Source organism: Poecilia mexicana, unplaced genomic scaffold (assembly GCF_051168715.1).
Source record: "Poecilia mexicana isolate PSO_F unplaced genomic scaffold, ASM5116871v1 scaffold_2, whole genome shotgun sequence".
In the NCBI taxonomy this organism is placed as follows: Eukaryota; Metazoa; Chordata; class Actinopteri; order Cyprinodontiformes; family Poeciliidae; genus Poecilia; species Poecilia mexicana.
Window position 1 is genome coordinate 34,521,243 of NW_028263371.1, and position 11,402 is coordinate 34,532,644.

At 40.7% G+C, this 11,402-nt stretch overlaps 1 protein-coding gene across 1 annotated transcript; it reads left to right on the forward strand.

Moving 5' to 3' along the window:
* The first annotated feature begins 52 nt into the window (after positions 1–52).
* slx9 (SLX9 ribosome biogenesis factor) lies at positions 53–8,620 on the forward strand. Its single transcript, XM_014975059.2, has 6 exons — positions 53–355; positions 698–815; positions 4,652–4,720; positions 6,809–6,980; positions 7,157–7,222; positions 8,178–8,620. The coding sequence occupies exons 1-6, from the start codon at positions 179–181 to the stop codon at positions 8,302–8,304; spliced, it is 729 nt and encodes a 242-aa protein (XP_014830545.2). The 5' UTR covers positions 53–178; the 3' UTR covers positions 8,305–8,620.
* Positions 8,621–11,402: the final 2,782 nt, after the last annotated feature.

Sequence of the window (11,402 nt, forward strand, 5' to 3'; positions counted from 1 at the left end):
TTGGACCAGAAGTTCAGATGTACATACGCGACATTTAAAATGTAAAAACATGAACTTCCGATAGTTCAGACAGTCAGACCCCACGTGGTCTTCAACGCACCGTTGAAGAGTAGAAACGACAGGTCCAAGTAGTCTGGTGGGCATAAAAGGAAAAGCTGGACGTGCTGGAGATGTTAACATGGTTGGAAAGGTGAAACATGTCCGTCAGAAGCTCCATCAGGAGGCCGTGAAGCTCCACGGTCCCCACAGCCTCACTCAGCCCAGCGGGACGGAGCTGTCCCAAAGTCCGCTAGAGCTCCACAACACACCGGCGGCGCCACCCGTGGACAAAGAACCGACCCAAGGCGAAGGACAGGTCATACATCATCTGTCAGAATGTCAGATTTTAAAAGTAATCTGTGTGGACCATAAAATTAATAAAGCACAGATAAGCAGAGAAAGTGTGGTGGCTGTACTTTTGATATAACGAGTGCCGACGATATAATGTGGAAGTGAGGACTGATGATAAAACTGTCCATGCTGGTTGTTAAAGATCGGATGTACAGGTGGTTAAAAGATTTTATAAGAGGAAAAGAAAAAATAGAATAAAGCTATTCAAGAAAATATATTATTGAAAATGGAGCTCCCCAAGGATTCATAATAAGCCCTTTTCTCTACAATGATAATGATGTGTTTTGATTTCATTACATTTTTCCAGACTATTTCTCAGCGCTTCTTTCCTTCTGGGATATTTGCTGCCACAAAGATCTCTGCAGAGTCCCTGGTCCAAACACTCAGCTTTGAGGAATGCCCACAAGTCCAGCCCACCATCACAGGTAAGATTGACGCTCTGCTGCACCTTACTGATGTACACTATTGTCAAATGTATTTTCTCACCCATCCAAATTATGGGAATCAGGTGTTCTAATCACTTCCAAGGCCACAGCTGTAAAAATGAGGCACCTACACATGTAGACTGTTTTTACCAACACTTGTGAAATAATTCTCTAAGCTCTATCAGGAGCTCAGTGAATTCCAGCATGAAACTGTAATAGGATGCCAGCTGTGCAACAAATCTAGTCATGATATTTCTTTGTTCCTAAATATTCCACAGTCGACTGTCAGCTGTATTATAAGTAAAAGGAAGTGTTTGGGAACAACAGCGACTCAGCCACAAAGTGGTAGGTCATGTAAACTGACGGAGCGGGGTCAGTGGATGCACATAGCGGTCAGTGGATGCACATAGCGGTCAGTGGATGCACATAGCGGTCAGTGGATGCACATAGCGGTCAGTGGATGCACATAGCGGTCAGTGGATGCACATAGCGGTCAGTGGATGCTGAAGCACATAGCGCAAAGAGGTCACCAACTTTCTGCAGTCCGTCACTACTCCAAATTTCACACGGCCTTCAGATTAGCTCAGGAACAGTGCACAGAGAGCTTCATGGAAAGGATTTCCATGGTGACCAGCTGCATTCAAGCCATACATCACCAAGTGCAATGCAAAGCATCAGATGCAGTGATGTATGGCAGGCCGCCACTGGACTCTAGAGCAGTAGAGGCATGTTCTCTTGAGTGACAAATAGCGCTTCTCTATCTGGCAATCTGATGGACCAGTCTGGGTTTGGTGCTTGCCAGGACAACGGTACTTGTCTGACTGTAAAGTTTGGTGGAGGAGGGACCATGGTGTTGGTTTGTTTTCCAGCAGCTGGGCTTGGCCCCTTAGTTCCAATGAAAGAAACTCTGAATGCTTCAGCTTTCCAAGACATTTTGGACAAATCCATGCTCCCAACTTTGTGGGAACAGTTTGGAGCTGGCCCCTTCCTCTTCTAACATGACTGAGCATAAAGACATGATGGCAGAGTCTGGTGTGGATGAACTTAACTGGCCTGCACAGAGTCCTGACCTCAACCCGATAGAACAGCTTCGGGATGAATTAGACCAGAGTGAGACCCAGGCCTTCTCAGTATGTGACATCAAAAATGTGCTTCTGGAAGAATGGTCAGAAATCCCTGTAAACACTGCTAACCTTGTGGACAGCCTTCCCAGAAGAGTTGAAGCTATTCTAGCTGCAAAGGTGCACCAACGTCATATTGACTCCTATGGGTTCAATATGACAATATGTCACTTATACTCATATTTAAGTGACAGGCAGGTGAGCGAATCATTTTGGCATTATAATCTATATAGTATATAATGTATTGTCTCCTTACAACCACAAATCACAACAGTTTTTACGTGGTAGACCTACACAAATTGATGCCTAACTGTAGTCCTGTGGATTTCAAACATAATTATAACATTTTCAACATTGTTTTTTCTAAGAAAAGTCTGAAATCTGTGACTTGAATTTGTATTCAGCAAACCTAAACAAATCTAGTAGCCCTTGGGTCAAAACAAGACCATGTATGCACTATAACACCCACAAAATCTCATCTAGCCCGCGTACCTCGAGAGTGAAAATTCTCAAACCTAAATAAATCCAGACCTGCTGATAATCTTCAGAACTCACCTAGTTAGTAAAGAGTCCAGCTTGCTAAAGAACATTAGCAAACATCAACATCTGGTTAGGTGAGTCCATATTGAAGAAGTCTAAATACCGGATGTTGATGCTGTCTTACAGTTTGCTTGGCAGTCTGTGTTCTAGTTTTGGGATGTAATAATGTAGAGATTAAATTAAAGTTTTGTCAGGACGTTAGACATTTTTCTAAACTATCCAAATGTGTTTAATAAGCTCACTGACAACAAAGATGTGAATTTTTATGCCATTAATACTCGGGGCCTGGTGCAGCAGAAAACAGTTCAGATTTTCTCCTCAGGAAGGAAACAGGCACAGTCATTGTTTTAGACAGGATAATGCTCTAATAGATGTTTTTCCAACTATATTATCCACGAAAAAAGTCAACACATTTTAAAATCCAGGTTTATTTAAATATTTAATTCCTGTGAATGCTCTGACTGGAAGAAACCAGCAGGGGCCGCCAGCAGACTGGTCACTGTACCTCTGGACTATTCGAGGGCTTTGTCTGATCTTAACTCCACACATTTTAACATCGCAATCAGCAGAAATGGTTCATTTTAAGGTGAAATGGCTAATAAATTCTTCTATTTTGATCTGTCAGTAGTTTTTAAGCCACACTTTGATTCTACTCTTTGTGTTTAGGCCACTGTTTGGTTCTGTTTCTGGATAGTAGGATTCAAGGTTATTGAATCCTAAAAATTCTGAATCCTTTGTTTTTAGGATTGAGTTGTCTTTATTGTCTTTGTGGCTTGTTTTTTCTATTGCAAATGCAATAGAAGTTTTATCACAAAATTTCTATTGCACTTTCTTAAAATACCTCTCAAGATGAAGTATGAGTGTTGAACTCAGAGCTACAGACAGTAAACATGAAGGTGTTCACTGGTTAAAACCTCTTTAAGAGTCAACATACACAAGTGATGCTTAAACATAATGATGCCAAACAAGTGAAGTTGTTTGTGTGAAATAAAGTGAGTTCATTTCAGCCTGTGTACCAGAGCCTTCACTTTTACATCTCACAACCAGTGAACCTTCAATACACTTCAGATGGTATTTCTCTGTTTATAGCTGCTAAGGCAACAATTCTGAAATCTAGTGACTGTTAATAAAGACCTCTAGAGCCAATAAATATCTTTATTCCCAGTTTTTGGTTTCATCTATGAAATGAATGCTAATCTGTTTACCTGTGATCTGTGCAGAGTATCCAGTCCAAACTTGACCCCATATGGTGAGGTTTTATATCTCATCTGATTCTAGGTGGTTCTCTTTGTGTTTCCTCAAAATGGCTAACTAAACAAAAGGCCCAGACATGAAGCATGTAACCAGATTAAAGACCTTAATACGTCTTTAATTTGTGTCATTTTTTTCCATTGAAACAATTCAAGGTGTGTGGGTTGGAGGGTCGCCTTGTGTCCATTCAGCCAGAATCACAGCAGCTATCCATTTCATCTAACAGCAGAAAGCTGACTCTCCTCATGGGAGCAGAGTGGTGGTAAACCCCCCACCCCGCTCTGATCTATCCTAGTTTCTGTAGTCAGCATCAGATTCTTATCTTTGCCTGTTCTGATTGCAAACACTTGTGTTGTTTGGTTCTGTGGTGGCAGATAAAAACGCAGCATTTTAGAGGTCTTAACTACTGCAACGATTTTAGCCTCAACTTGCTAAGCTTTTCCTACCACTCCTTTTTTATTTTATCCACCTCATTTATTACTTAACAGAACACTGTTTTTTGGTTTAGCAGTTTCTGGTTAAAAAAAGCAACATATGGAATGCTACATCTGCATTATAATTCATCTAGAGAGGGATCAGCGGCAGTTTTTGAGTCAATTGTCTTTTTTCTAAATTGAGTGAAAGTTGCTGAATGTTTGTAATCCTGTTTACTTTTAATTGAAATTGAAAGAAAAAGAATGCTTTAAACAGTAGATTAAAAGTTTTAATTCATCACTACAGCATCCATCTGCCTGTACTCACAGGTCAATATGTGGCCCAAACAAGATGATCTGCAGACCTCCAGGTGGCCCCTGTGCCACATGTTGAACCTTCTTCATCTAAATAATTGAGTGCAGATCAGCTCCATTCTCTGCCCCTAGGAACCTTTCCTGTTTAACCGGGTTTTATATGTGTTACCATGGAACTGTGATTCTGTTGCCACAGGACCAGTGGAGAAAAAACTCAAGTCAAAGAAAGAGAAGATGAAGGAAAGAAGAGAGAGATGGCTCAGCAGTAAGTTCATCAGTGCCTGAAGAACATGTTTCCACCTGCTGTTGTTCACTGAAAGCACACATGCTTTAATGTCTGTCTTCATTCATCAAAATGTATTTCTCCACATTCAGCTGAAAGCAGATATTTACATAAACTTTTTAAGATTGAAATCAAGCAAAACGTTCCTGTTTTAGCTACCATTCTATGTTTTATTTGCTAATTGCCAGAATAATGACTTTCTTTAAATTCAAAGTTTTCCACTTTATTTGCCCTTTAAATGATCCATCAGTGCGTTTGCAAGCTGTAATCAAATTTTTCATGTTGCTGTTTGAGTAATGGCTTCTTCCTCTCAGAGTGGCCTTTCAGCCACTGTGGGTCCAAATCGGATGCAGTAGATGGCATTTGAAAATTGTCTCTTCTGATGTTCAAAAACTCCAGAAAAATGAATTAATCAATACTTTGCAGTATGACCACAGATCCAATCTGCATGTGTCAGGAGAACAACCAGGGGTCGCTGAGCCATTAGTGGTTATCCATAAAGTGTCTGCTTAGCTTAAAAATTAGCAATGTTAGAGCGAACATAACATTCAGAAGGGTTTTATTCCTTAGAATCCATCTGCAAATGTGACGCATGCTGACTGCATGAGTGGGTTTTGGATTCAGGACCATTATTGTGTCTCAGTGTAATTATTGCTGCTCTAACTCTGCGGCCATCATCTCCAGTAATTGACATGAAGCCTGTAACCAAAGCCTTCTGCTGAGCCAATCAATTCCTCAGTAACACAACACGCAGCTTCTTCACGCGTATAATTAGGTGCTAATGGCTGCTGCCTCAGACCCGCTGAAATCTGAGCCCGGCTCCACAGAGGACGCTTTTCCAGAATTAGGGAAGAAATTAGAAGGACAGCTTGTTCCAGGTTTCCTTGGTCTACAAAGAATGAATATATGAAAGGACAAAAGAAAAGCATGGCTGCCTCACCTAACAGTTTTATTATGATTGACCTGAAATATGTTTTCATTTTCTAGTAATCTGAAAAAATTGCTCTCTCATGAAAAATGTATTTAGTTCTTATTTCTCAAGTTTCACCTCTTACCAAGAATGACGAGGTCTGTAAGCCTCATTGTAGGTACATCTCAGCTGTGAGAGTTGACCTAAAAAAAGTTCAAATCATAGTATGATTTTTGAATAATTATAATTTTTTTGCATGAAATAAGTATAGTAGAAAAATACAACAATACAATACAAGCTGGGCAGTGACTCAATTTTATCAGCTAATAGAGTTTGTTGTTTAAGAATTAGATTTTTGGAAAACCAGGAGATTTTCCAAAGATTTCCGTAGTTCAGTCAGTGTGACATCAGCCTTTACAGCTTGTGTTTAGTTAGGTTTTGAATTCAGATCAGTTCTCACATGGAATGATTGAAGTAAAACAAGTTTTTGAAAATCTTTTCTGTCATTTGTTTCTAAGGAAGGAAAACATGATTAAAATCAAAAATTAGATTTGGTTTGAAAACAAACAAAAAAAATCAGAGATTTTATCTTTAAGACATATCACTCAGCCCGACAGGAACCTTTGTCTACAGCTGTTTCCTGTAGTTCTTTACCAAATGGCAGCAGGGATTTTGCTCCGTCTGTCCACACAGATTTTAGGGTTCAATCATTTCAATTCCTCTCAGACATGTGGATACGCTACATGTTAGCTCAGCTTCCTTCTCCGGTGTGGAGACTGGCTGGGCCACTCCAGAACCTTGAGATTCTTCTTGTGGAGCTTTTCCTTCAAGCAGTAAAATGTTACTGGACTTTCTCATAGTTGTGTGTTTTTCAGTTCTTCAAAGAAGAAACCCTCCAGAATCCACCGTTTCACATTTAAAAAATAGAACACATTATGGATTTATGTTTGAATCATTTTAATGATGATAGTTCAGGATCAAGTCAGCTGTCTTGACTGAACTGACTTTTTGCTCACCATGAAAAGATGACCCAGTAGTTATGAAACAAGCATAAAACGGCTGTTTGGATCAATGTCTTTTAGGGTCGACTGATTTCTGATGTTTTGGATAAACATGCTAGCTTGTTTTTATTCTTGTCATCATTCTGTTTCTGTTCTCAGAGATCAGCTTCATCAGGGAGGCCAAGGAGAAGCAGGCGGCGGAGGCCCGGCGGCGGGCCACCCCTGTGGTGGGAGACCTGAGGCCGCTGGTGGACGCCCTGCCGGAGCTCTGCCAGCTCATTAGCCCCCCTGCTGCCTTGGGATCCCGTCGTAAGACAAGGAAGAACAAAACGTAAGTTCCAGCTCAGAGTTTAGTGTGCTCAGTTCTTGATGACAGGTCCAAGAAAGAGCAGGAAGGTTCATCAGAAGAAAAATGGAGTGTATGTCCAAACTTCTGTTCAGACGCTGCTAAATGAAAGAGAAGGTGGTGAGAGGTGTCATTAGCATGTTTTTGTTCTTCTGTTTCAGGCCCATGAAGAGGCCTGAGCCGACAGACTTCAGCCAGATGAAGCAGTCCCAGAAGCGTAAACTGCTGTAAGCATCGCTTTTCCCTTCGATGATGACAGTCTGTCTCAAACTGGGGAACCCCATAGTGGTTTGCAAGGTTTTGCATTTTCTGTAACATGATCTTAAAGTGTGTATAGTTAACTTACCTAAGGATTGTGTTTAAAAATAATAGTGAATAAGTGGCTTATATTCACTCAGAAGAAAAGCTGAGCATACCAGTGGAAAGAAAACAAAACCTGGACTACTTGCATGATTGGAAGAATTTATGTCTGCAGGAATATTTTTCAGTTTCTTTTTGTGGGTGAGTGGCAGAACTTTTGTTTGTAGAACAGACCTAGACTGTGGCCAGGTCTGACCCTGACCTGGAGCTGCTCTGCTGCCACTGTGCGATATGACAGTGACGAGGCAGTGAGCAGCGCTGTGCCCCACGCCGACTAACTACATCTTAACATCTCAAATAAAACAATTATTCAAATTGAGCTTTCTTAGGGCTAAAAGAAAATATTTGTTTCTGCCATAGCAACTTACGTCTATATTTTTATGATGCTTCTAATTTACACATGACTCTAAACTTTTAGTAATGCACACAGCACCTGTAGTAAATAACTTCTTTTTTGATTTTCATGAGTTTTTCATCATTGGGAAACTTAGAATCTGCTTTTTCATTAGTAAGTAACTCAAAACACCTGGAGTAGACTCACTCATGTCTCTGTTGTGGCCAGACACTTTTACAAAATAGCCTCACCCTTCTCATTAGAATGAACAAAGAAGACAACAATAAGTGATTTAAGAGACTAATATTTTAATTTCAGGTTGTATATATTAAGATGATGTGTTATTGTACGGGCAAATTCAAGATAGGTGGTCCATGAGTGTTTGTTAAACGGGTAGAGTGATCTTCAGCCTGAAAACGTTTGTTAAACACTGGACTAGGGACAAAGGGCTAGGTTACCGAGGGTCAACCTGTTCTCTGCTTCCACAGGGAAACTGAGAGCAGCCGCTTCAGTGACGCAGTCAGGATACTCTCCGGCAAACAGAACCCACTGTTGGACATTGGAGAGCAGCTAAAGAAGAGGATGAGGCATGAGGAAGAGCAGGGCCCCAGTTAGTAGCAGGTGGAGGCACAAACTCGGCCATCTGATGACTGCAGCCTTCTGCTTTTCATTGTGACTCTGAGTGTTTTTCAAAAATGAGCTTCCAGAAAGCGTCCACTTCTGCTTGTCCCTCTCAAACATCATTAGAGGGTCTTCTTGGTCTTTTGTTGTTCACCAGTAACAGTTCTCCATGTGCTGGAGCCATCATCATCCACAAAGATGTTCAGCATCTCAATTTGTTCCCCTGGAAATGTCATGTTGAACTTCTTCCCAGCTGGAAGTTCTAAGACCCTGAGTGGGGTCTGGGTGGTAAGCTGTGGTTAGATCAGAGGTAAGGATCAGAGGTAAGACAAACCTAATCAATAGGAGCTTCAGGGCTCATGTGGACCATTAGTGCTCATTAATAATGGATGCTACGGGAAGAGCATAGGCTCAAATACAGTCATTAGAGCTTTGCAAAACCAAACATTGAATTTCTGTACTTTCAACTTTCATAGTCTGACTATATTGTGTGATGTTGTCAGTTTGGTATGACTGGAAGCTTCAACAACAGATTTTATTGGGGTTTATGTTGAGTGGTGACGGTATCTTAAGCCAGTGTTTCTCAGCCCTGCATGTTTTAGGTGTTTCTTTTCTTCAGCCCAACTGATTCCAGGCATTTGCTGAACTGCAATCACCTGAATCAGGAATACTAAAGCAGGGAGCTACCTAGAACATGCAGGGCTGTGTGACTTGAGGACCAGGCTTGGGAAACACTGTCTTTAAGCCTGCTGTCTGTTTTCACATAAAGTCCACTAAAGTTTGGAAGACACACATAATCATGGCAATAAACTGATGAACATGTGTTTTATACATTTTTTTAACTAATTTGTGTAAGATATGATGCAGCTCTGCTGAATGAAGCTGAAGAGATGATCAACACCTTACTCACAGAATGATGATGATGGTGGTGGGAGGGGCTTTAAGAGTAAGCAAGTAAATAAAGGAGCAGCTCATTGATGAGGGCCTGACTAGAGTCATTTCCACTGAAACTGAAGTATGTTTGGGTTGTGTGCCTGAAAAATTAGAGTTTAGATTTATGGCCTGAACCCAACTGCAAATTTGGCTCCATCTTTAATAAGCCTTCAACATACAGAATGTGAAGTAGTGTTAATCTACCTACTGTAGTCTAAATAGAGAAGTAGGCAGCTTACCCAGTTGATAAAAGATAAAAAGTAAGGCGAAGATGTTCATTAGACTTTAACATAATTAGCAATAGTGACCCCACTGTTGCCAACTCAACAATTTTCTTCCTTCATTGAGCAACATTTCAGCCCAAAAAAATGGTATCTCCCAAAATCGGAATCGGCATGTTAAGCTTTTTAAAAGATTGGTGATCGGCCAGAAAACTGCAATCGGTGCAGCCCTAGTTACAATTAGATCAGCCTTATTTCTGTCTTACCTTAGTTCAGTTCTTAGCTGTTTTAGCGTATGTTCATTTCTTCCCTATTTCTAGTTATTTGTTAAATTCATTTTTCAAATAAATTTTACAAATATTTATTTGTAAAATATTTGTAAATATTTTTGCCATTCCCTCCCCTCACACCTGCAACCCATTTCTAGTCAGCCATCTGTTCCTTGTTCTGTAAATCAAGCTCCCCAGTATACATGTCATTTATTCGCCCTCGCTTTGCTTTGTTGCCCCCTCTCACTATTTTCCCTGTGAAAACTTGCTATCATTCTGCCCCGGATTCCTGTTTTTGTTCTGCTCTGGCTTTGTGTGTGTGTTTGGTTGTAATACGTTGTGGGGACCGAACCATGGTCCCCACAAGGGGAAATGCTATTTTTGGGTCGGGGGTCAGATTTAGGACTAAGGTGTGAATTGAGTTTCGGATAGGGTTAGGTATGTAATGGTTAGCCTTTGGATAAGGGTTAGATTTAGGCTGTAGAAATAAATGGAAGTCAATGGAAAGTTCCCACAAAGATAGCCACGCAAACGTGTGTGTGTGTGTGTGTGTGTGTGTGTGTGTGTGTGTGTGTGTGTGTCTTATCTTTTTGTTAAATATTCTTGCCTCTGCTGCTCCTACATTTGAGTTTTACTCCATCACAACATCATGACATTTCCATCACAAACGTGCTCAAAACTTTCTCAATTTTCCACTAATGGAAACAAAAACATCATTTTGCAATTGCTGTTTCTACTAAATATGAGACGCAATTGAATCATGTGTGAATAAGTTTGTTCATGTGATTAGTAATGTAACGTCATCCTCCTACCATTCCTGCCGTCTTCCTCCTTTCTGCCAGTATCTGGTTGTTCATACTCAACCTCCAGTTGATCATATTTTATTACTACCAAAGAACAACCACATCCTTGAGCAAATATATACTTTTTTTTTTTATCAAAAAACCTTCTTTTGAAATTGGTATGTTTCCATTAAGCAAATTTAGTTTCATAATTCCCATTTCTGCAGTTATATGGTCGGTGGAAATGCAGCTTAGCAGTGAAGCGACAAGCTCCTTATACCTGGGAGAGGAGATGTATCTATGTGGTGTTTTGAGAAACTGATAGTGGGCAGTTTTACAGAACAGCTATGGATTCAATACTTTCAAATGACTCAACTTTTCATCAGCTGTTAGACCTCTGGTGCAGCCAGCTGCTGTCTAATCAGACACACTGCTGCTTTACCCTCCCACCCTTTTTCTCCTCATCCTGCCTCCTCCTCTCCAGTCCTCTCAGATAAGACAGGCAAGGAAAGAGAGGAAAGAGAATGAACCGGCCGGTGCTGGGATCTACAGAGCATCTGGAACCTCCTGCACACAGTGAGTACCAAAGCATGGCTAACCTCTGTAGTAATGGTTCTGGTTCTGGTTCTGAAGATTACTTGTCCAGATTGTGCAGTTTGACTCCCAAATGTGAACATTAAGCCTGAATAATGTTCTGGATTTGAACTGACAGCTCAGTGTGTGTTCAGATGAATCTAAAAGAACTTTATTCTGCGTTGATCCACCACAGAGAGCAGCAGCATTTACTGAACCATCCAGTTACGAACCTGTTGGACTTAACCAAGAAGAGCTGGGATCCTTTTTACTGCATCCCTGAAGACAAACAAACACTTCAATACATTTATTAT

What these genes read in the sequence shown, in the direction of transcription:
- slx9 (XM_014975059.2), top strand. Translation starts at nt 179, where the DNA reads ATGGTTGGAAAGGTGAAACATGTCCGTCAGAAGCTCCATCAGGAGGCC. An exon ending in AAGAGAGAGATGGCTCAGCA is followed by an intron (nt 4,721 to 6,808) that starts GTAAGTTCATCA and finishes TTCTGTTCTCAG; the next exon opens with AGATCAGCTTCATCAGGGAG. An exon ending in TCCCAGAAGCGTAAACTGCT is followed by an intron (nt 7,223 to 8,177) that starts GTAAGCATCGCT and finishes CTGCTTCCACAG; the next exon opens with GGAAACTGAGAGCAGCCGCT.